Below are 25,906 nucleotides of genomic sequence, written 5' to 3'. Positions count from 1 at the left end.
TGGTGGCGCAGTGGTTAAAAATCCACCTGCCAATGAAGGGGACACAGGTTCGAGCCCTGGTCCAGGAAGATCCCACATGCTGCGGAGCAACTAAGCCCGTGTGCCACAACTACTGAGCCTGCGTGCCACAACTACTGAAGCCCGTGCACCTAGAGCCTGTGCTCCACAACAAGAGAAGCCACCGCAATGAGAAGCCCGCGCACCGCAATGAAGAGCAGCCCCCGCTCGCTGCAACTAGAGAAAGGCCACGTGCAGCAACGCAGACCCAATGCAGCCAAAAAATAAATAAATAAATTTATTAAAAAAAAAAAAAAAACTAAAAGGAGACATAGATAAATCCATAATTATTCTTGGAGACTTCAATATTTTACCTTTCAATAATGTACAGAACAAGTAGAACAGAAAATGATCGAGGATGTGAAAGACTTGAACAACACTACCAACCACCTTTGCCTAAAGCGCATTTATGGAACACGCTGCCCAGCTATAGCAGAATAAACATTATTTTTAGTGCATGTGGAACATTCATTAAGATGGACCATATTCTGGGCCATGAAACAAACTTTAACAAATTTTAAGGATGTAAAACCATACAAAGTATTTTCTTTGACCATAATGAAATTAAAATTCCTGGAAAATCCCCAAATATTTGGCGATTAAGCAAAAATTTCTAAACACCAGTCAAAGATGAAGTCACAAGGGAAACTAGAAAATATTTTAATAAAATGAAAACAGGCTTCCCTGGTGGCGCGGTGGTTAAGAATCCACCTGCCAATGCAGGGGACACAGGTTCGAGCCCTGGTCCGGGAAGATCCCACATGCCGCAGAGCAACTAAGCCCGTGTGCCCCAACTACTGAGCCCGCACGCCTAGAGCCCATGCTCCACAACAAGAGGTGCCACCACAATGAGAAGCCCGCACACCGCAAAGAAGAGTAGCCCCCGCTCGCTGCAACTAGAGAAAGCCCATGTGCAGCAACAAAGACCCAACGCAGCCAAATATAAACAAAAACTTTTAAAAATAAAAGTAAAAATAAAATGAAAACAAAAACATGACATAGCAAAATCTGTGGGATGCAGCTAATGAGTACTTATAAGAAAATTGATGGCCTTAAATGCTTATATTTTTAAAAAAACTAAATCTCTCCAATCAATGATCTAACCTTGCACTTTAAGGAAACTAGAAAAAGAAAAGCAAATCAAACCTCCCAAAAGCAGAAGGATGAAAATAATTAAGAACATAAATCAAAGACACTGAAAACAGAAACAACAAAGAAAATCTATAAAGCCAAAAGCTGACTTTTAGAAGAGATGAATAAAATTGATAAGCCTCTAACCAATCTGTCCAAGTGAAAGACAGAAGATATAAATTACCAACATGAGGTAATTACCAACAGAAGGATTTAAAAAAGTGACAGCATTACAGATCCCATAGATATTAAAAGGATAATAAAGGGATATAACAAATAATTTTTGTTCTTAGACAATGTAAATGGAATAATTCCTTGAAAGGCACAAACTCCCAAAGCTCCTTTAAGACACATTTAACCAAAAGAGATATGAATAAGTTACCTTATTATATGTTTGATTTGTAGTAAGATACTACTTTCCAGGGTGATGTTCAAAGCACTTGTTAGGTACCGATTGAACTCCTCAAAGAACATTTCGTTCCCTTCTTCATACTTCCCATAGTTCTTTGAGTACTCCTTTTGAATGCAGTGATTAGTCAAATGGCAAGTTTTATCTTGGAAATTATCCACATGATACGGTTCTGAAGCAGTCCGAAGTACACCCTCTCTATAGAGGTAGATATTATACTGATGATCCACCAAGACCCAGCTTCTGCAAGTCAATAAAATATTCAAGTTACCCAAAGTTTCTGCATATTATATATATCATCTCCACACCTTGATTTTTCTGGGAGGAAACAGAGGAAGGAGGTATGTTCTAAAATTATACGAGGCAAGCCGTAACAACATCGTAAAGCAACTATACTCCAAAAAAAATTAATAAAAAATAAATATACAAGGCAAGCCATGACAGCTAGCCAAGATAGTGGCTTATCACCATAACGAGGCAAAGAAAACATTTCACCATAACTGACACGGAGACTTTGATCCATTCAAAAGATACAGCATTTCGATGAGATCTGAGTGGCTTGCTTTTTACAGTTAATCTATGAAACCTCCAGTTGCCATGTTTGCTCTTTTAGTAATCTTAAGAAGACCTTCTGCTGAAGCTGATCTGACAGCACTGGTGTTCGAGAAGCAGCAAGTCAATGTGAAGGCACCTAAGTGACAAAGAGTCCTGGATGGGGAGACGACAGTAAGTCTCAGGGCAAGCTGGGGCAGGGCTTTCAGCTTTTGAAAGCACCATGCAACCTCCTTCTCCTTGCAGGTCCTCTGCTCGGAAAGGTAAAGTCCAAGCCCCTGAGGTGTGTTCATGAAAACCTGAAAAAGTGAGACACTGATAATCAAGTGAGGACATGCTCTTTGGCAGGATTCCATGAGCTGCTGTGACTGTATTATGTGTTCTATGCATATCTCTCTGCTTCTTTCGTAAAGCAAGCCCCACACACTGATATCCTTTCTTTGGATCCACAAGTCATCTTCATTAAAGAGAATATTTAAAAAAAAAAAAAGAAAAGAAAATTCATCATCTCAATAACATTTTCTAGAAAGACAAGACAAAGAGTGAAAGAAAAACAGAAGCTCGGTTCTGTTCAGCCGCACTCAACTCGGGGAACATTAAACGAAGTCCAATACTTCTCTATAGTCCACGTCACCCTCCTCATCACACACCACTGCAGTTTTTCCAGATTTGTAAAACAAAAACTCCAGACACGGAAGCATTACCGGATGTCAAACTTGCGATGACCTGGCTCCAGAAGCAGCGGGCGCTCAAGGTATTTCTGGATCACGTGCACCTGGCCTTGGTTGTCTATGAAATCCAGCAGCTCCACAGCGTCCGAGGAGATGAGGATGCCTTCACCTAACAGGGCAAAAGCAAACCGTAATCAGTCCAGTTCATCCCAAGAGGAAAAGCTCTCTGCAAAGCCAGAAAGGAAATTCTGACAGCGGGTAAAAACCGACAGGAGGCTGTTACTGGCCAACTCGCTTTTCGTTCTCCATCCTTTCCCTCCTTCCATCTCTCTCACTCTCCCCTCTCCCCACAAAAGCACCAGGGTTATCCAACCCTCTCTCCATATAGGATTGTAAACACTGTCATGGCAGGCTCCATGAAATTTCATTCTTATGGATATTCGAAGGGTCTAAGCACCATAAATAAAGGCCGCTCTACTTTTGGTCACTGGCTACCACAGTAAAGGCTGTATGCTGCTTATGACCAATAAACCGACTGGAAACACTATATCTAGTAGAAACATCAGGAGGTTAGGGCATAAAGACAAATGTACAAGAACATTCCTGCAGCGTTGTATTAGAAAAAACTGGTTACATTCAAAGTGTCCATCAACCTAGAGATTGTCATACTGAGTGAAGTAAGTCAGAGAAAGAGAAATATCATGTGATATCGCTTGTATGTGGAATCTAAAAAAATGGTACAAATGAACTTATTTACAAAACAGAAACAGAGTCACAGATGTATAAAACAATCTTATGGTTACCAGGGGTGAAAGGGCAGGGGGAGGGATAAATTGGGAGATTGGGATTGACATATACACACTGCTATATATAAAATAGATAACTAATAAGGACCTACTATATAGCACAGGGAACTCTACTCAGTACTCTGTAATGGCCTATATGGGAAAATAATCTAAAAAAGAGTGGATATATGTATATGCATAACTGATTCATTTTGCTGTACAGCAGAAACTAACACATTTTATTTATTTATTTTTTACTTTTTTTTTTTTACAATTTATTTTGACTGCGCTGGGTCTTCATTGTGGCACATGGGCTTAGTTCCCTGACCAGGGATCGAACCCGGGCCCCCTGCCTTGGGAGCTCGGAGTCTTAACCACTGGACCACCAAGGAAGTCCTTAACACAGCATTTTAAACCAACTATACTCCAATAAAAATTTTTTAAAAAGAGTGGATATATGTATATGTATAACTGATTCACTTTGCTGTACACCTGAAACTAACACAACATTGTAAATCAACTATAATATAAAGTGTCCATCAATATTAAATAAATGATGCAGTATCTTTTTAAACAGCTTTGAGATATTTTTTATATCCTACAAAATTCACCCTTTTAAAGTGTAAAATTCAATGGTGTTTGGTATATTCAAGAGGTTTGCAACCATCACTACAATGTAATTTTAGGACATTTTCTTCACCTCCCCCCAAACCCCATACCCACCAAGCAGTTACTCCCCATTCCTTCCTCACACTAGCTCCTGAGGACCACTAACCTACTTCCTGTCTCTATGGGTTTGCCTATTCTAGATGCTATAGCATGTGTCAATATGCCATTCCACCTTCCTATGACTAAATATTCCATTGTATGGAATTACCACATTTTGTTCAATCAATTGATGGACATCTGGGTTGTTTCCACTGTTGTTTGGCTCTTTTTTTTAAATTTTTATATTAGAGTATAGTTGACCTACAATGTTGTGTTAGTTTCAGGTGTACAGCAAAGTTATTCAGTTATACATATACATATATCTTTGGCTCATGAATAATGCTGCTATGAAGATGTGCATTGCAGTTTTCGTGTGGATGTATGTTTTCAACTCTTTTGGAAATATACTTAGTAGTGGAATTGTTGGTCATATGGTAACTGTTTAACTTTTTAAGGAACTACCAAACTGTTTTCCAAAATAGTTTGGTAATGGCTGTACCATTTTACATTCCCATAAGCAAAGGGCAAGAGCTCCATTTCTTCACATCCTTGCCAACACATGTTGTATTCTGTCTTAACTATAGCCATCCTAGTGGCTGTGAGGGAGGTGGTATGTTATTATGGTTTTGATTTGCATTTCTCTAATGACTTGTAATGTTGAGGATGTTTTCACATGCTTATTGGCTATTTATGTCATTTGTTTGTTTTGAGAAATGTCTATTTAGATTCTTTGCTCATTTCTTAATGGGTTATTTGTCTTTATTACTAAGTTATAAGAGGTCTTTATACATTCTGGATACAGGTACCTTATAATATATGATTTGCAAATATCTTCTCCAATTCTGAACAGTTCCATTATTGCACAGAATCCTCATATTGCCCTTTCAAAGCCACAAGTACCTCCCCACACCCCACTCCCCGACCCCTGGTAGCCGCTAATCCGTTTTCCATTTCTATAATTTTGTCATTTCAAAAATGTTACATAAATAGAATTATATAATATGTGATCCTTGGAAGTTGTTTTCTTCGCTGATACTCCCCTGGAAATTCATCCAAGGTGTTGTATTTATTAATGGTTCATTCTCTTTTATTACTGGGTAGTATTCTATGGGATCAATTCATCCCAGTTTGTTTAATCATTCACCTGTTGAAGGACAGTTGAGTTGTTCCCAGTTTGGGCTATTACAAATAAAGCTGCTGTGAACAATCATGTACAAGTTTTTTGGGAATATAAGTTTTCATTTCTCTGGACAAATGCCCACACGTGTGGAGTTGCTGGGTCATATAATTTCAGGTTTAGTTTTATAAGAACTTGCCAAACTGTTTTCCAGAGTGGCTCTACCAATTTAAATCCCCACTAGCACTGGAAGGGTGATCTAGTTTCTCCTGACCCTTGCCAGCATTTGCTGTTGTTACCGTTTCCTATTTTAGCCATTTTAATGGGAGTGCAGTGATAGCTCATTGTGGTTTTAATCTGCATTTCCCTAATGGTTAATAATATTGAAAATCTTTTCATTTGCTTATTTCTCATCTGTAGAACCTTTTCAATGGAATGTGTTTTCATGTCTTTTGCCTGTTTTCTAATTGGATTCCCCCACCCCCTTTTTTAACTGTTGAGTTTTGAATATTGTTTGTATATTCTACATATGAGTCCTTTGTCAGATATAAGGCTTGGAAATATTTTCTCCCAGTCTGTAGCTTGTCTTTTCATCCTTGTGGCTGGGTCCTTTACAGAACAAAAGTTTTTCATTTTGATGAGGTTCAACTGATCAATTTTTACTATTATGGATTGTACTTTCAGTATCAAGTTTAAGAATTCTTTGCCTAGCTTTATCTCTTATTTTTTTCTGAAAAATTATAACTTTATATTTTACATTTAAGCCCACAATCCATTTTTTAAAATTATTTTTTAAAAAAATTTTTAATTAATTAATTTAATTTATTTATTTATGGCTGTGTTGGGTCTTCGTTTCTGTGCGAGGGCTTTCTCTAGTTGTGGCAAGTGGGGGCCACTCTTCATTGCGGTGCGCGGGCCTCTCACCATCGCGGCCTCTCTTGTTGCGGAGCACAGGCTCCAGACGCGCAGGCTCAGTAATTGTGGCTCATGGGCCTAGTTGCTCCGCGGCATGTGAGATCTTCCCAGACCAGGGCTTGAACCCGTGTCCCCTGCATCGGCAGGCAGACTCTCAACCACTGCGCCACCAGGGAAGCCCCCACAATCCATTTTGAGTTCGGTTTTGTATAAGGGGTGTGGTTTATGTTGAGGTTCATTTTTCCGTCTATGGCTATCCACCTGCTCCAGCACCATTTGTTGAAAAGTCTATCCTTCCTCTATTGAATTGCTTTTGCACCTCTGTCAAAAATCAGATGGTCATTAATGTGTGGGTACATCTTTGTCCCACTGATTCATATTTCTATCCCCTCCACCAATACCACAGTGTACTGATTATTGTAGCTCTACAATACAGTTTGGGATCAGGGACAGCGTTTCCTCCCACTTTTCTTCTTCAATATTGTGTAAGCTATTCTAGGGCCTGTGCCTTTCCATATGAATTTTAGTAGAAGCTTTATGTTTACACAAGAACCTTGCTGAGGTCTTGACACCAATCACCTCAAACCTATAGAGCAATCTGGGGTGAAGTGACATCTTTACTATGTTGACTCTTGCAATCCATGAACATGATATGTCTACTTGTTTATTTAGGTCCTCTTTGACTTCTTTCATAGTTGTTTTGTAATTTTGAGCAGATAGGTCCTGTACGTGTTTTGGCAAGTTTATACCTAAGCATCTCATTTTCTTTGGGGTGACTGGAACTGGCATTGTATTTTTAACTTTGGCATCCACATGTTCATTGTTAGCATGAAATGAAAAAGATATGAGATGAGTTCACTGTAATTGAAACTGTCTTTGCCCATATGTAAAAGAAACTAATATGAAAAAATAAAAATAATTATGTTAGGAAATGGGTAAGACTACAGGTAACTTTTCCATTTCCCTTTAATGTTAGGTTTTCTTTAATGATAATACTTTTTAAAAGGAAATGAAATTGGGTCATCTGTAGAGATGTGGATGGACCCAGAGTCTGTCGTACAGAGTGAAGTCAGAAAGAGAAAAACAAATATCGTATATTAACACATATATGTGGAATCTAGAAAAATGGTACAGATGAACCTATTTGCAGGGCAGGAATAGAAACGCAGACGTAGAGAACGGACATGTGGACCCAGAGGGGAATGGGAGGGTGGAATGAATTGGGAGATTAGGGTTGACGTATACACACTACCATGCGTAAAATAGATAGTGGCAACCTGCTGTATAGCACAGGGAGCTCAGCTCGGTGCTCTGTGATGACCTAGATGGGTAGAATGGGGTGGGGGGGAGGAGGGAAGTCCAAGAAGGAGGGGATATATGTATACATATAGCCGATTCACTTCATTGTACAGCAGAAACTAACACAACACTGTAAAGCAATTATACTCCAATTAAAAAAAAAAGTTATAGGGCTTCCCTGGTGGCGCAGTGGTTAAGAATCCACCTGCCAATGCAGGGGACATGGGTTCGAGCCCTGATCTGGGAAGATCCCACATGCCACGGAGCAACTAAGCCCGTGCACCACAACTACTGAGCCTGTGCCCTAGAGCCCGTGAGCCACAATTGCTGAGCCCGCACACCTAGAGCCCGTGCTCTGCAACAGGAGAAGGCACTACAATGAGAAGCCAGCGTACCCCAACGAAGAGTAGCCCCCGCTTGCCACAACTAGAGAAAGCCCGCATGCAGCAACAAAGACCCAATGCAGCCAAAAATAATAAATAAATAAATTTATTTTAAAAAAGTACCTGTCTCCTTACTTTCTTCCCATTATTTTTCCACCTACTAGCATTAGAGATATTAATTTTCAATAAGAAATAGTCCATAAGGAAATTGCATAAAGAAAATAAGGTTGGAGCATACAAGATGTGATGTGGCCAGATTGTGGAGAGCAAGGCATAAATAGGTGACAGAGGTAGAAATGCAATTGATTTTTGTGTGTTGATCTCATATCCTGCGACCTTGTTGGACTCACTTTTTAGTTCTAGGACCTCCCACCTACACTTTTTTTTTTTTTAATATTTATTTATTTATTTGGCTGCGTCAGGTCTTAGCTGAGGCACGTGGGATCTTCATTGAGGTGTGCAGGATCTTTTAGTTGCAGCGTGCAGGATTTTTAGTTGCGGAATGCGGACTCTTAGTTGCGGCATGCGGGATCTAGTTCCCTGAACAGGGATCAAACCGGAGCCCCCTGCATTGGGAGCACGGAGTCTTAGCCACTGGACCACCAGGGAAGTCACCCACCTACACTTTAGATTTACAGCCCATCTCTACTTGGGTCTCATGCTTTCAGTAAAAATTATTTTTTTTTCCAATATATATATATATATATATATATTTTTTTTTTTTTAAGAGAGAAAGTCTTTTTATTTATTTATTTATGGCTGTGTTGGGTCTTCGTTTCTGTGCGAGGGCTTTCTCTAGTTGTGGCAAGTGGGGGCCACTCTTCATCGCGGTGCGCGGGCCTCTCACTATCGCGGCCTCTGTTGCTGAGGAGCACAGGCTCCAGACGCGCAGGCTCAGTAATTGTGGCTCACGGGCCTAGTTGCTCCGTGGCATGTGGGATCTTCCCAGACCAGGGCTCGAACCCGTGTCCCCTGCATTGGTAGGCAGATTCTCAACCACTGCACCACCAGGGAAGCCCCTTCCAATATATTTTTAATTGAAGTATAGTTGATTTACAGTGTTGTGTTAATTTCTGCTGTACAGCAAATTAATTTAATGATTCATCTTTCCTAAAAGCCAACCCCTTTTTCAACTACCCCATTTCTATCACTCCCTCCACCACCTGGTTAGCCTCTTAAACAAGAAACAGCAAATCAACTTGGGAAACATCCCTTCCTCTCTTTTTGGATGAACATAATTCATTCTGTTTCATTTCCCTTAAGAACCGCACTCAGATTTCCTGGTTCCTCTTTATTCGCACTTGCCAGTTCTTCAGTACAGACTTTAGTCTCCCCTCCTCCACAGCATCTTGCATACTCTTTTTAGAATAATCATCCTAAAACACCATTTTCCTACTAATGCCCTGAAACTACCCATCATCTTATTTCCTAACATAATTCTTTTCATTTTTTCATATTACCTTCCTTTATGTAATATGGCAAAGACAGGTTCAATCACAGCAAACTCACCTCATATTCTTTTTTCACTTCATACAGTCAGTATTTTCACTGTATCTGCATTAACTTGGCAATGTTAGTGGCCAAAGAAATATCCCATTGTGTGGATGTAAAAAATGACATGTTTACTGACTGCTGGACAATGGGGTTGTTCCTAAATACAATTTTGCTATTACAGGTAACACAATGGTAAATGTCTTTGCTGTAGATCACCCTTGTTACTTTTTAACTATCTCCCTGGAGTAAATTTTCAGGAATGAGATGAGTGAGCCGAAAGCAAAGGAACTCTTTCTGACTCTTGCTCTGTGTGATCCTATTGCTGCTTCAAAGGGCTGTGTATCACCACTGGGAGGGAGCAGTTCACAACAAACTCAGCAACACAACCACTGAAGGGTTTTGTTTTCTTATTTTGTAGGTGTAAAATATACATAAAATCCACATTTATTTTCTAAGTTTTGTATACCAGTGTAGCATGTTTCCATGTGTTTGTTAACTGTGTTTCTTTCTTTTTTTTAAATCTTTTTTTTTTTTAAGACTCCTTTTTTTTTTAAAAGGAATTCCTTTATGTTTATTATTTATTTATTTATTTATTTATTTTTGGCTGTGTTGGGTCTTCGTTTCTGTGCAAGGGCTTTCTCTAGTTGTGGCGAGCGGGGGCCACTCTTCATCGCTGTGCGCGGGCCTCTCACTATCGCGGCCTCTCTTGTTGCGGAGCACAAGCTCCAGATGCGCAGGCTCAGCAGTTGTGGCTCACGGGCCCAGTTGCTCCGTGGCATGTGGGATCTTCCCAGACCAGGGCTCGAACCCGTGTCCCCAGCATTAGCAGGCAGATTCTCAACCACTGCGCCACCAGGGAAGCCCAATAACTGTGTTTCTTATACCATTTGTTTCTATCCTCACTAACTAAACCTGGAGGATATTTGTTTATATCCTCACTAAGTTATGAAGCTGGGGTTCTTCTAGGAGCTTCAAGGTCGCAGTCACAATGGTTTTTTTGGTTCTTTGTTCCCATCTCAACATTTAGCTAATCTGGAAATAAATGCATCATTAGCCTTCTTTCTGACTAGACTATGGGTCCCCGAGGGCAAGAGAACCATGTCCGTCTCATTTATCTCTTTATCTCCCTCCAAACGTTCATTACTTCTCTTATTCATTCATCCATCCATTCATTCATTCACTCAATACATATATTGAACCTCTGCTGCATGCCCGGTGCTGTCCTGGCCCCAGAGACAGGGCTGAGTACAGATGTGACATGGTCTGATTGTGCTCTAACAGGATCTCTGTCTGCTGTATTTTGTGTAGACTCTGGAGAATGGCCAAGAACAGGAGAACAGGGAGCAATGCTCCAGGTGACAGGTGAAGGTGACTCAGATCCCAGACGGGGGGTGGAGGAGGTGGTGAACAGTGGCTTGATCTGGATATAGTGTGAAGTTAAGCCAACTACACCCAGCATGTAGTAGGCACTAAGTATTTGTTTAACAAGAATAAAAGTCATTCATGCAGCCTATTGGTTTCATTTTGTAATTCCCAAACAAAACAAATCCACACCACTTATCTCCTCAACTCCTAAAGCAAAATGTCTTCTTTGTTTGGCATTTTATTCTCTCTTTACCTTCCTCTGCTGCTGAGCATTACTCCATATCTTGTGTTGGTGAGGGTCTAGGGACCACCTAGGTGGGATCACCGTCACGACTTCACAGATCCTTCTACCCAGGGCCCTGCCTCACTCATGCTTCTCGCACCAGTCAAGTCCACGACACAAGGACACATGATAGCCTCATAATGGCCATCCTGATTCCAGCCCCGATCCAAAGGAGGAATCTGGAATACTGTGGATGACTATTTCCTCTTTCAATTCCCCCACTTACTATTAGAACAAAGCTAGGGGACTCTCCTGGAGAAGAAGTCCCAGGAGGGGAGGGAGAAGCAGGTGAGGTACCTGGCTTGTGGCAAGAGTCCAATTCTCCCACTTTCAGGAGATTCCAGGTGATGCCCTCCTGTCTCACGGTTGGTGGAAAAGAAGGTGAGGTCCACTGGACCAGGGACAGAAATGAGTACCAATGGCCAGATGGTCTTCCAAGGCAATAAAAGAAGAAGTAGGTTCAAAATGGAGTGGTTTTGGGCTTCCCTGGTGGCGCAGTGGTTGAGAATCTGCCTGCCAATGCAGGGGACACGGGTTTGAGCCCTGGTCTGGGAGGATCCCACATGCCGCGGAGCAACTGGGCCCGTGAGCCACAACTACTGAGCCTGCGCGTCTGGAGCCTGTGCTCCGCAACAAGAGAGGCCATGATAGTGAGAGGCCCGTGCACCGTGATGAAGAGTGGCCCCCACTTGCCACAACTAGAGAAAACCCTCGCACAGAAACGAAGACCCAACACAGCCAAAAATAAATTAATTAATTAATTTTAAAAAATGGATAGAAACTATGGGAAGAGTTCAAAAGAAAAAAAAAAATGGAGTGGTTTTTAAGAGAGCATATGATGGTAGTTATAGAGAGGGACTGTGTCCATGTGATCATTACATTGGCAGCTGCCTACATTTTAAGCCCGAGTTAGTATGACGTACCTTATGCCTTCCCCGCATTGACTCAACACACATTTATTAAGTGCCTATGGGGAGGGTACAGAGATGAACAAGACAGAAAGTCTGTGTTTATATGGAGTGTGCAGGATTATGGGGGAGGTGAACAGATAAACTAATATGTAATAGAGTGCTGGGAAGAGGTTAGTGCAAGGATGGAAAATAAAGCAGGGAAAAGGATAGAAAGCAATGGGCACAGAGGTTATTTTAGATCAGAAAAGCCTCTCTAAAAAAAAAGAAAAGCCTCTCTGACAAGGCAACATCTGAGCTGAGAAATGAAAAATAGTCCATGAAAGCTCATTCCAGGTACAGAGATGAATTTAGAGTATTTCAGGGATGCTAGGCAGGTGTTATGGCTACAGTACAGGGAGCAAGGCCAAGAATAAGAGATGAGATCAGAGATACAGGCAAATATCAAGTGACGGAGACTTCCCACCAGGACTCGAGTTTATTCTAGTTGCCTTGGGAAGCCAGCTGGTAAGTCTTGAGCGGGGAGTAACATGATCACTTTTCTGTTTTTAAAACATCACTCTGTCCAAGAGCAGGAGAGCTGCTGTGAGCAGGTGCTGCACTTACACAGAACAGAGAGAAAAGGAGCTTTGATTTAAGTGAGAGCACTGGAAACGGCAAGAAAAAGTCCACTGCAGACTTTATTTTGAAGGTACAGTTAGCAAGACCTACTGATGCATTAGGTATAGATTGTAAAGCAAAGAGCAGCCAAAGACGACTCCTAGGTTTGGGGATTCAGAGGCTGGGTGAAAAGTGGAATCATATACTCCATGGGAAGGTGGAAAGAGGAGCAGGCTGGGGTGGGTGAAGCTGGGAAGGAAATAAAGAGTTCTAGGGCTTCCCTGGTGGCGCAGCGGTTGAGAATCTGCCTGCTGATGCAGGGGACATGGGTTCGAGCCCTGGTCTGGGAAGATCCCACATGCCGCAGAGCAACTAGGCCCGTGAGCCACAACTACTGAGCCTGCACGTCTAGAGCCTGTGCTCCGCAACAAGAGAGGCCGCGATAGTGAGAGGCCCGCGCACCGCGATGAAGGGTGGCCCTCGCTTGCCGCAACTGGAGAAAGCCCTCGCACAGAAACGAAGACCCAACACAGCCAGAAAAAATTAATTAATTAAAAAAAAAAAAAGAGTTCTATATCAGACACGTGAAGTTGAAAATGCCTGCTGTTGGATGTGGAGCTTTAAGGGAAAGACCTCAGCTCGAATTTATTCTAGTTTCGAGACACTTCTATTTTTTTATTTTATTTTACTTTATTTCACTTTTTTATTTTATTTTATTTTATTCTTTTTTAGTTGATGTGGAGAGACACGTTTCTAAGTCACCAGCACACAGATATTTTAAACTATGTAATGAAACGAGGTCTCTACCCTGGAGGACTCAGATTAGAATAACCACTTGTCTAAAGACGTCCTTTGCCTCTAACAAAACACAACGGGAACCTACGGGGAAGGGAGGAGGGGCAGCAGTGCAGACTCACCTTTGGCTCCGGCTGACGACTTTGCAATCCAAACGTTGCCCTCTCCATCTTCTTTCTTTCTATTATAAGAAGCCAGGAAAAATTCTCTCTCATCTGTCCTTGAGCTATGGATTGGCGGGTGGATTCCATTCTGAGCTGGAGCAACTGGGGTCTTGAGGTTGGTTGGATAAATCACATAGGACTCGGGGAACCATATGCAGGACTCAGCCAGTTCTGGGCTGGTCTTGATGAGCCTGGCAGAGGACAGAGGGTCAGTCTCTCTTCTGAGTACCCTCTGTCCCTCTATTCAGAACAGCCAGTGCTTTGCCCCCGAGCTCTGGAAGGAAGCAGGGCACGACCAGGGCTAGGTCTCCTTCTTATCCCACTCACGGGGCAGACCTCCAAGGCACCACAGGGCAGCTCACAGCTGTCACACGCGACCTTACAGACATGCTCCAGTGAATTCAAAAGGGGCTTAATGTCCAGAACTTTAGCTCCTTTTAAAATGCATCTCTAAGGAAACTTAACTTGAAGTAATCCTGAACCAACATCTTTTCGCCAAACATGCTATAGCTGAGCTAGACCCACCCTACAAAAACAAAGTGGAGAACTGAGGAAACTATTTGGATTACTAGCAAAAATACCACCTTGGCCCAACTCTGGAGAGAAGAGGCTAATACTCAGGAATCTGAATTATCTAAAGACATTTTCGTTCTTCATTTCTTGCTTTCAGCTCAGCCTGGCTTCAGTGACAGAATAAAGGAAGAATCTTTCTAATGGAACCTGGGACTCCAGTGGTCATAACTATACACACCTCCTGCCCCCACCTCAAAAAAAACCCCATAATATAATGGAAAATAAAGAAAGGTCCTGGGCAGGCACTTAATAAACACAAAGGCTTCACACTGTATCTCCTCTCCAATCAGACCCCTGGGGGGAGGCTCTAGCATCACATTTCACAGATGAGGCACTAGGTCACAGAGAAGTGAATTTCCCAAGATCACAAAGGTAGTAAGAAACAAGCAGGATGCAAGCCCTGAATCACTCCCATGTCCTAACTCTAAACGTATCCTTGGGAATTCCCTGGTGGCCCAGTGGTTAGGACTCCGTGCTCTCACTGCCGAGGGCCCAGGTTCAGTCCCTGGTTGGGGAACTAAGACCCCTCAAACCGCGAGGTGCAGCCAAAAAAAAAAAGAAAGAAAAAAACCTACCCTTGCTCCCCAGGAATCAGAGGAGGGAGAAACCTGCCCAAAGACATTCACAGGCCTCCCCTGAGCTGCACTCCCTCTTCTGTCTAGAACAGCACTGTTAAAGCCTGGGCAAAACCCAACCTATGAGCCAATGGCAGAAATAATGAAAAGAAACTTTAAACTGAGATTTTAAATAAAGCTATTTTTAAGTTAGAGGCAATGGAATTTAACTTAAAGAACTCAAAGGAACAAAAAATCAATACATTTCTAACTCACTGACCATTCAGCTCTACCTGCATCGTCCAATACGGCGGCCACTAGCCACGTGGAGCTTCCAAGTGCTTCCGAGCACTTGAAAAGTGGCCAATGCAACTCGGGAACTGAATTTTCCATTTTGTTTAGTTTTAATTTAAAAGCTGAAGCATTGTAAAATATATTTCCACCAAGCACAACATTACTGTTTCGGTAGATGACGTTTCACTTTAACCACCACGTGACCTCAGATGTTGTTGTTAGAGGGTGGCGTGCATGTCAGGCGTGTGTGCTGCTTCTGGTATTAGACATAAATGCATCACTGTTCTACTGGGGGACAACAGATGGATTCAGCTCATGTGAATTTTTTTCCAGGCACTGATGAAACATTATAATGTCTTTATTATGCACCCAGCCAAGTTACAGTAATAGCTAGGTAAATCATAATTGGTAAATAACGTATAATTAGTCTTCTAGTTAAAAAAATGAGTATGGACAAACTTTTAACTTTAAAACAAAGGCATTCTACTGACACGGAATTGAGTGGGGATGCAGAAGCTAGAACTATGACCAGACAATAAAGAAAAAAATAAGCACTAGAAGAAGACGTGTCACAAATTTCCTAACAAATTGCAATTACAATTTGCTGTGGCAGGAAAAATGAAGTTTGTTGTATAAGGAGACATTTTCAGCAAATACATAATGAATTTGATAAGTGTTTTCCTCTCAGTAGCCTAAAGAGGAGCAATGGAATTAGTGGCTGAAATCAGAATTAAAAACTCAACAAAAAAATCTTTAAACATACTTTTCTTAGGATCTGAGCTTGTAACTTTGGTCAGCTATAAAGTGGCTTGGATTCTTACACACACACGCAAAAGGAACATCCTTTTAGATGGAAATGTGGTAATAGAAATTATTTTGAGGAGAAGACTAAAAAGATATTTTATAAAAAGTGAACAATCTTTAGTTAAGCCATCAATAGTTGCCCATAGAGTACAAAGCATTTCTAACAATATTAAAAGATTGATTCAAAATTGGAAAATTTTGAAATATTTTTCCTTAGCTTTAGATGAGTTGGGTGACATAAGAGATGCTGCCCAATTAATACTTCGTATGTTTTGCCTCAAAAGATTTCCAAATATATGAAAAAAAAATTGTCAAACTGCAGCCTAAAATATAAACTCGTGGTGAAGATATTTTCTCATCTTTTGCATTTGTGCAAGAAGAATTTCATCTACATGTGAAAAGTCAGCTTCTATCATGACAGACATTACTTCAGCTAGGTTGGGTTAAAATCTGGATTTACTGTGATTTTAATAGACTGACATTTGCTTTGTTGCTTTATTTTGTTGTACCATACGTATTGGAAACATTTGCTTCATTGCATGATACATATTGAAAACATTTGCACTCAGTATGGATACAGTTGTTAAAATGGTTCAGTATATGCTTGCAAATGCTACAATGGTTCCCAGGTATAGAACCATGAAAGAAACACAAGATGATGAATTTAATGATCCTGTGTTCTTTGCCAATGCTCACTGACTGAGAGATGCAAGAGTTTTACAAGGTTTCCCTGTACTGTAAACTCCAATTCACATTTTCTTAAAATAAGAGGAATGCTTGTCAAATCGTTCTTTTCATGCAACTATTACTTCATTCAATAATCAAAGATAAAAAATGCAGCGTGGTTTACATTTTTTCACCTATAACCACGCTGCATATGAACAAGCTAAATTTAAAGCTCCAAGGAAGTTGGAAAAAAAGATCTTACTTATGATGTAGCCCAACAGGTGTGAGAATTTATGTTCCAACTTCATAATATAAGTCAATAATAACGATTTTACATAGTTTTATGACTCAGTATGCATAAGATTTTCCTTGTAATAGACAGCATTATGCAAACTGGCTGCAAAAACTAAAGAAAAATTTGAAGAACACTTTGTTGATAATGACAAATTTAGAGTTTCTTTTCAATTTATTCAATACCTCCTCTGAATTCAATATTAATAATACTGAGTTGACACATGAGTTGGTGAATTTGCTTAACTTGGACATAGTTTTAAAAATGATATGCTTTTGCTTCAAAGTCAAATCAATTCTTCTGATGTTATGAACCTGCTTTGTCAATATACATGTGAATATTAAAGGAAAATTATATTTTGGCATTTAATACAGTTATTGAAAAACTTTTACGTACGTCAGAATGACTTGGGTATGTAAATCTACCTTTTCAACCATACATTTTTATGAAATCTAAATATAGCACTTCTAATGAAAATTTAATATCTGAGCTTAGTTGTGCTATAAATGTAAAATATACACACCAGATTTTGAAGACTCAGAAAAAAAAAAAAGAATACATCTCATTAGTTGTTTTTAATATTAATTACATGACATTTTGGATTTATTTGGTTAAATAAAATATATTATTAAAATAAATTGCACCGGTTTCTTTGTACTCATTTTAACGGGGCTACTAGGCAATTTAAAATGACACATGTGGCCAGCATTCTATTTCTGCTGGCCAGCGCTGGTCTGTAGAATGCCCTTCATCTGAAGCCCTCATTTCCTGTACAGAACTTAGTCCAGTTTCTACCGGAAGTCTCTAGCATTTGTTCCCTTTCCAAAAAAGGCCCATTTGGGAAGCAGCCCCAAATGGAGGTTTAGTCACATCTCACATGAGATGTGAGAAACGCTCACAAGAGGAAAAGAAAGCTCCAACCAGGGCCAGGAGGACAGCCCTTGAGCGCTCTGAGACTATGGCCACGGGGCCCTGATGAATTTCTAAAGCTCCCCGAAGTGACAGGCGCTTGCTGTACAAGGTCCAGCATGGAACCCCATCAAGGCCCTGGGAAGCCTCGAGGGATGCCCAGGCACACTGCCCACGGGGCCCATTTGCACAGGTGAGAACCGTCCTGGCTCAACACTAACTGCTGCGGCCATGGGCAACCTGGCTGTCTTCTCTGACTGCCACCCGAGATGACGTTTTTAACTTTCTGGAGCTCTTTTGAGCCATACGAACTATGGGAGAGAGACAAAATGACAAAGGTGATCATCCCCTCCTGGAATTACTACAGTCCCTTGCAGGACACCTGAGAGAACAAAGGAAGCTTATGAGAATGATGACAACCCCTAGTCTGCATAAGTCATGTCGTCATTTATCAGGTGCCATGACAGACCACGCCGCATGCTGCGGAACGGCAAAAAGCAGGTGTGATCACCTCCGTCCCCACAGATTCTGAGTGGCACCGTCCAAGGTCACAGAGGTCCAGATACCTATTCAGACCTGCTCATGACTCCAGCTCTGTACTCTCTTCACCCTATTATAGCTGCCAAGTATGCAAATATAGAGAACATTACTTTTTACAGCACCTTCCGCTTTCTACTTCAAAAACAGAATTCAACCTCTATCTTTAGGAAAAAAAATCATCACAGAATAAAGAATGAGTAAGCGTTTTATAAAAAGTTCTAAATGGACAATCTGGATAAATAATTGTGTCCTACTTCTAGTTCTGCTGAAACAACTGTTTGCACTCTAAATGTGTAAATATGTAAGACTTCAGAAAGCCTCGTTCTCCTTCAGGAGTAGCTGGTAAATCATGAAAATCCATCACAGGAAGAAGTGGATACATAAGTTAGTGGGGGCAGTCAGTCTGAACAAAAAGGTGGAAATATTCCTATCAGCACTCAACCTAGTAAACAGCTAGAGCCCGGAAAGCTGTGTGACCGGGGAAAAGAGCATTTGCTTTGGGTCAAGTCTTCTAGTGTCTTCTTACCTAAATGATTCGTTTAGCTACACACACGTGTTCACTAGCCACTGTGGAGGGAACACTGGAGACCTGATTTTAGGGGCCACACCCACCTTTCATTTATACAGTGTGAACTCTGACACGCGCATTATTCCGAGCCTTTATGTAAAGTAACTCAACTAATCCTCACAACAACCCTGAGGTAGTTGCTATTATTTTCCTCGTTTCACAGCAAAGGAAACTAAGGCATAGCATCAAACGCTCACTCTGTGTCACTGTGTTACACACTTTACATGCATCACAGCCTCTTTATGAGGGATGCACCGAGGCTTAAAGGGATCAGAAAATGTGCCCAAGCTGCTAAGAGCTGAAATTAAAACCCAAGCTGCTGATCCTAGATCTTAATCACTGTATAAGGCTGCCTCCTTCCACCTTATGACACGGTTCTTTTGGCACCTGGCTGTAAGTCCACTGCTCAGAGATGGGTGGTGCAGTAGACACCGGTATATTCTGCCCAGGTGTCCCTTCTGAGGGACCCCTGGCTGCTGAGCTTTGGCTGCCAAGGGCTTAGGCGCGCCTCTTCTCCAGGGACCAGCCCGTGCCTAGAAGCGCTGGGGAAGCTGTGTCCCGCCCGCAGCCGGTGGCTGTGCGACGCCAGAGTAGAGAACATCGAGGGGCTGTTCACTGCCAAGCTCCATGGAGTCAGGCTGAGGCGAGACTTCAGCTGAACCCACCTCCTCGCTTCGCGTCTTCCCCAGGTGCCCTGCCCTTGGCTCTGAGCGCGTTTCTCCTGCAAGCCCTCCCCTTATAAATCACTTGCGCCAGAAGCCCTGTCTCAGGCTCTGCTTCTAGGGAGCCGCAACTTAAGGGACAGACAGGCTTCACCAGGCACGTACAGCCAAGTTTGGACTGTGACGAAAAGCTGATCTTTGTTGGCTTTTTAAATAAAAGTGTTTTCTCCCTTGAAAGACGATCTCACACTTTTGCTTAAGTGCTTCAGGATGAAAGCTCAAAAGGTTCAGGTGAAAAATGGAAAACACGGGTCTTAAAGAACACTTACTTCACTAAAGAAGCTTTGCGACACAGTTTGTCAGCTCCCCTGTAGTAATTCACCAACTGCATCAGGCCAGGCTCATGACCTGTGAAGGGAAGAAGAGGCTCAGAAGGGAAACAGACAATTTCTCAAGTGGGAAATGACAACGTCAGCACCAGCGCGCAGGAGGGAGAGCAGGGTCGTGCTTAGCTCGTCTTTCTCCCCTTTCAGGACTGGGTGTTGGAAAGGGAGCGATTCAGTTGCCCGGCCCCTCTACGCCCCTTTGCTCAGCATCTCACTGGCAATTCTCACCCTCCCCAGAGTGGCTATTATGATACCGCCATCGTAGGTCTGCCAAAGACCACTGCTGCCTCTGTTTTTTCTTCTTTGGGTGGGAGAGTATTTTCTATTTCGCCTCTCCTGGATCCCCATTGCACCGCACACTTGGCTTAACACATATGGATTTAGTCACCTCTGTACAGTAAGGACTTAAACAGTCAGGCTTTTGATGTTGCTACCCTTGCTTTCTACAGTCATCAAGGAAGGCCGTAGAACTACGATCCTGCTGTTCTCAAGCGTGTCTCCCTGTGCAAGCTTCTAGGAGGGCCACTAGAAGCGGAGGGGAGGTAGTGGAGAGGCCATGTCCGTAAAGTCAGAAGCCCTGAGGATGTTCTGTGCGTCCTCTCACAGGGAAACCCATTTTCAATAGATTGTACTGCACGCCCCCTCCTCTTTAAAATTAGGGCAAAGGATACAAATAAAAACAAAAGCCTCAATTTAAAAAAAATTTTATTATAGTATAGTTGACTTACAATACTGTGTTAGTTTCAGATGTACAGCAAAGTGATTCAGTTATACATATATATATTTCAGATTCTTTTCCATTATAGGTTACCACAAGATATTGAATATAGTTCCCTGTGCTATACAGTAAATCCTTTTTATTTTTTATGTAGTAGTGTGCATCTGTTAGTCTCATACTCCTAATTTATCCCTCCCCCCCTCCCCTTTGGTAACCATAAGTTTGTCTTCTATGTGTGTGTCTGTTTCTGTTTTGTAAATAAATTAATTTGTACTATTTTTTAGATTCAACATATAAGTGATATCATATAATATTTATCTTTCTCTGTCTGACTTACTTCACTATGATAATCTCTATAAAAGCCTCAATTTATGTTTAACATCTTAAGAAAATGCAGTTTTCAGCAACACAAAAGTAGAACCCAACAATGGGAGCTTGAATTGAAGATGCCAGAGGTAAGACTAATTCATCTGAGAACAGCATACAATCAAATAAAAAGTTTCAGGCGCTAACTAGCTCTCACCATCTCCCTGGACAGACGGACTGGTTCACACCTGAACTACCCACCTTCACATCACCAAGGCAGCAGCATTCCTTGGCCTTTATCCGCTGGGCCATCTCCTTGGGTTTCGAACTGTGTGAAAGGTAAATATCCTTAACAATGAAGGCATATTATAACCATCTGGTTGTGGGATGCTGGTTTTTTGGTTTTGTTTTTCTTTTTTTTTTTTAAGATGCTAACCTTTTAAAAAATGTTTATTTTATTGAAGTATGGGGGGTTTTTCTGGCTGACATTCTTTTTAGAATTTTTCTTTTTTTTAAATTTTATATTTGACTATAGTTGAGTTACACTGTTGTGTTAGTTTCTGGTATACAGCAAAGTGATCCAGTTATACATATGCCAATAGTTTGCATCCGTTAATCCCAAACTCCCAATCAGATGCTGTTTTCTTTCCCATAAAAACCAAATGTTTCCTGAGCAGCTGCTGACTTCATGGTACCTGTTTGGGATTTGGACCTTCTAGGATTCTGCTCCTAACCCTAATCCTACACCCTAGTCCTGAGCCCCACAGCAATGCCAATCATCCCTGCGAAGAGCCATTTTTGTCAGTTTTTACTTTTAGGATTCCACCTAAGCTCTTTCAGCCAGGCACTGACCAGTCCAAAGAGGAAAGTCAGGCAGGCAGGGAAGCTGACAGAGCAAGGAGGAAATAAACGTTCTCAACTATAAGCAGGTTTTCTTCTTTCAGGGAAGGTGTTCTTCTCGCTGAGGGCTTCCTGGGGAGACAGTTTAACAAAAGGGACTCAGTCTCCAGGCACATTCCCTATATTCGAAGATTTCTGGGGGTTGGAATCAGCCCTTCCATGGAGTCCCCAATATACATCATAAATTTGTATAACAATAAAAAGTTGTCCATGGTCTCATTTCAAAGAAAAAATATCAGGAAGGCTAGGCTGAAACCCCCTTCATTCCTCAAATCATTACAATTCTACAGGCTCCCACCCAACTGTGCTCTGTCAGCTCACCAAGGGCTAGTCAGTTCCAAATGGCTATTTTCAGTATTTGCCTATTCAACCTCTCCAACCCGCTGACCACACCTATTTCTGAAAACTGTCTCCTCTCCTGGACGTAGAACGCTGTTCTCTCTGGGATGCCCTCCAAGGCAGAGATGACTTTTCCTCGTTATTTTCTCCCCTTCTATCTTTGGCAGTACGATGGGGTGCCCACCCCAGGGGAATTTTGGCAGGGCACACGGCGACCCCGAGTGAGGCTGCAATTCCGGATGACTGTGCAGGGAGGAGAGGCCGTGAGACTATGTGCAGGTCAGTGGGATGTAAATGGCAGTGATCTGCACAACTTCTGGATTACGTCATCTAAAAAGGAGCCGTTGGTCCTCTCCTTCCCCCTGCCTCTTCCTACAGGGGAAGATGTAGACATGGGGGTGCCAGCTTCAACCGTGTGAATGAAGGGAACTCCCTCGGAGAGAGTAGGGCAGAGAAACCCGGGTCACGTAAAATCTGCATTCAATGCGCAACTGTGAAAACGTGTTCTTTGGTGAAACTAAGGGAAGGTCTAAAATCAGACACCCTTCCGCCCTTCCCCGGGCTGGGCTCACTGCCTGAAGCTCCTGTTTTCGGAATCCAGAGGTCTTTTCCAAATCCCCTGACGCTTTATCTGAGCCTTCGGGGAGCTGAATCCTCAGGGTTTTCAACACACACAAGCTCCCCTCCCGAGCCAACACAGGCAGGGCGGAATCCCCGGTGGAGGAAATTTGCAAGATGACTCCAGCCTGATGTCAGCCGCCGGCTCCGCGGAGCGTCGCCCCGCCCGGCGATCTGCCCAGCCGACCTGCCCGATTTGGAGGCGTCGGGACCGGGGAATCCGGGGAACGCGCGGCATGGGCTCCCCGCTCCCGAGGCCGACGCCCCCGGGGCTGCAGGGCCGGGTCATTGTCAGGAGGCGGCCGCCGTCCCGGGGCCCGCACCGCCACTCCCGCCCCGAATTCGATTTGGGACCCGAGAAGGCATGAAAAACAACGGGCTTGGCCCTTTAGGGATGCATTTTCTTATCCGCCCGAGGAACGACAGAGGGGAAGGTTTCTGACCTTAAGACAAAAGCGCTCGTTCTACCGGGAGGAGCGGGAGGGCGCGAAACGGGGACGCTCACCCAGTCTCCCGAAGGGCAGCCGGTTCCTTTCTCCCAGCATCAGGTTGAACCTGGGGTTGTCCCGCCGCAGCCTCTTCCAGTGGCCGGTGGCGAGCAGCAGCCGGGAGACCTCGGCGTAGACGCTGCTGTTCTCGTCGCGTACCACGAAGGTGTACATGGCGAAGGGCCGCGCGACCGGGCCGCCCCGGCAGCCGCCGCAGGAACCAGCCAGCCAGGCGGCGGCTCAGCGTAGGACCCGCCCGAGCGCCAGCCGGGATCTGGCCCCGCCGACCCCGCCGACCCCGCCCCGCACGCTCCGGCCGCGCCGCTGCGCCCGGCCACCGCGCAGCTAGGATTCCCCTGGCGGCCCGCGCCCGGGTGCCCGCGCGTCGGCCCGAGCGGCGAGCGCAGCCCGGACGCCGCGCCCACCGCCGGCGCAGCCCCGCCTCCGGCCCGTGATTCCGCGCGGCCAGCCCGGCGGCGGGCGGGGGGAGCCTGTGCGCCTGGGGCGCGCCCCGCACCCTCCCTGAGCCGGCTGCCGGCGGCGGAGGGTGCGGGGGCTGGAGGAGGGGGGCGCGGCTTGAGCCGCAGCCTCGGGAGCCGGTCCCCAGAGGGACCGGAGAGTGGGGCAGTCCTCCCGAGCCCAGGGTCACTGCCGGGGGCGGCGGGGGGCGGCGGTGCCAGCGGAAGATCCCTTTCTAGGGCGCTTGCTCCGGTCGCTTCCCACCTACTATTTCAAAGGGACGTTTTATGGATAAAAACGAAAAGTTCTACGGCCCCATCCTGTGTCCAAGATGCGCTTCTTTGACTTTCCTGCTTAAAGACGGCGGAGAACCAGAAGCGTTCCGGTGGCTGTTGGTTTCCCTTTGGGTCGAATGCTCCTTTCACCTGCTGAGACCTCCTGCGTGGCACACAGCCAGGGGGTGACTTCAGATTCCGCCGGGCACTCGCATACAGGCCCTGGGGCGCCCTGGACTCCGCCCTGCGGTTTACCGGCGTTGGGTCACTCGCTTTCTCTTCTCCGGAGCGATTTCCCCTTCCGAGTGTGTGCGTGGCGGGGTTCTTCGAAGTCCCTTCGGTCCTGATCTCACTCTGACTTCCTTTTAGGAAACGATTTTTGGTGCATTTAAGGGCCAGCGAAAGGACTCTTATCAGATTTCCCGTAAACTTCCTACAGTTCCCCGTAAGATAGCCACATCAGCCACGCGGCTCACATCTTTTACTCTTCTTTAGAGAAAGAACATCCTGGGACGTCTCCCCGTCCTGCTCTCCCTGTGCTCATGGTGTCTAATTAGCATATCGTAAAAGCACTCTCCTCTCCCCCATTTTGCCCACATTCCCAGCGGCGAATACTCGCCTATTCTACGCCCAAGCCTCCAGCTCGGCCACCACCTGGAGGCATTCACTGTGGGTGGGAAGCTCGCTCAGAGGAGGAATGGGGCAGACTCAGGAGTGCCGGGTTGGTTACATTTCCTCACCCCCCCAAGCCCGCCCCCAGCAGTCAGACATCCAGGAGGAATGAGAGTTGGTAGATAGTCCCCCGGCTTCCTCACCCCTCCAGTGAACGAACCGGCGGGGAGGCATATATCCTGCACTTTACTTCGAGGTCATCTGCAGAAGCGTTCCAGTTGTCCACAGCTTGTAACCTGCTCATTCACGCACCTTCTCTTGTTGGAGTCCTTCCTTTTCCTGGTTTACTATCCCACCTCTCTTGGGATCACTTCCCAAATAAACTACTTGCTCTCAAATCCCTGTACCAGGACCACCTTTTTGGGGAACTCAGGCCCAGACATTGTAGCTGCTTCTCTTCACAGCCAGTCATCTCGGAAGGAACACCCACTTTCATCGTGCCCCCTTCCTCTTCACTCACTCACTCCTCCTGCATCACCCGCTCTCCCCGGCAAGCTGGCTTCTCTCTCTGCCACTCCACAGCCACGGATATCATTAGGAACATCAGCGACCTCTGAATTTCCAAATCCAGTAGTACTTTTCTCCTTTTTCTCACCTATACTTTGTAGTGAACATCTTTTTTGTTTGTTTTAGTTCTTGTACAGCACCCCTTTTCTTTTTTTTTTTTTTTAAAGCAATAATTAGTTGGCTTTTGGTTTTATTTATTTATTTATTTATGGCTGTGTTGGGTCTTCGTTTTTGTGTGAGGGCTTTCTCTAGTTGCGGCGAGTGGGGGCCGCTCTTCATCGCGGTGCGCGGGCCTCTCACTGTCGTGGCCTCTCTTGTTGAGGAGCACAGGCTCCAGAACACAGGTTCAGTAATTGTGGCTCACGGGCCCAGTTGCTCCGCGGCATGTGGAATCCTCCCAGACCAGGGTTCGAACCCGTGTCCCCTGCATTGGCAGGCAGATTCTCAACCACTGCGCCACCAGGGAAGCCTCAAATCTAAAAATTTAATCAAGGCCCTTAGATGCCAAATCCCATATCCTTTCTGCTATGCCAAACCTTAAGAGGACATGGTGAGTAAGTGGAGTCTTAAAATTTTTCACTTTTGTTTAATACTCCTACAAGCAATTACAACACTATTATTGTTATTATTCAGCAGATTATATATGCTAGGTACTTGCCAGGCATTTTATAAATATTTTTTCAATTAATCCTTACTATAGTTCCATGAGGTAGGTTTATGAGTGTCTTACCCATGTTACA

General features: G+C 43.9%; 1 protein-coding gene across 4 annotated transcripts in view; it reads right to left on the bottom strand.

Moving 5' to 3' along the window:
• The window catches only part of TTL (tubulin tyrosine ligase), a 39,227-nt gene extending 15,544 nt beyond the window's left edge, over positions 1–23,683 (bottom strand). Inside the window, exons 1-6 of one of the 4 annotated variants that reach the window (XM_082426866.1) lie at positions 23,271–23,409; positions 21,170–21,236; positions 19,828–19,906; positions 13,595–13,827; positions 2,854–2,989; positions 1,571–1,840 (exon numbers count right to left, since the gene is read on the bottom strand). In XM_082426866.1, coding sequence (XP_082282992.1) covers positions 1,571–1,840; positions 2,854–2,989; positions 13,595–13,827; positions 19,828–19,889 — 701 coding nt within the window. In that variant the 5' untranslated portion in view covers positions 19,890–19,906; positions 21,170–21,236; positions 23,271–23,409. Of the gene's footprint in view, positions 1–1,570; positions 1,841–2,853; positions 2,990–13,594; positions 13,828–19,827; positions 19,907–21,169; positions 21,237–23,270 lie in introns of all 4 variants that reach the window. The other 3 variants (XM_082426867.1, XM_082426864.1, XM_082426865.1) reach the window with 3 other exon arrangements.
• Positions 23,684–25,906: the final 2,223 nt, after the last annotated feature.

The sequence above is a fragment of the Balaenoptera physalus genome, assembly GCF_965194825.1.
Source record: "Balaenoptera physalus genome assembly, chromosome: 15".
NCBI lineage: Eukaryota > Metazoa > Chordata > Mammalia > Artiodactyla > Balaenopteridae > Balaenoptera > Balaenoptera physalus.
The sequence above is the reverse complement of the archived record's forward strand: the minus strand, read 5'-3'. Positions and strand labels throughout refer to the sequence as shown.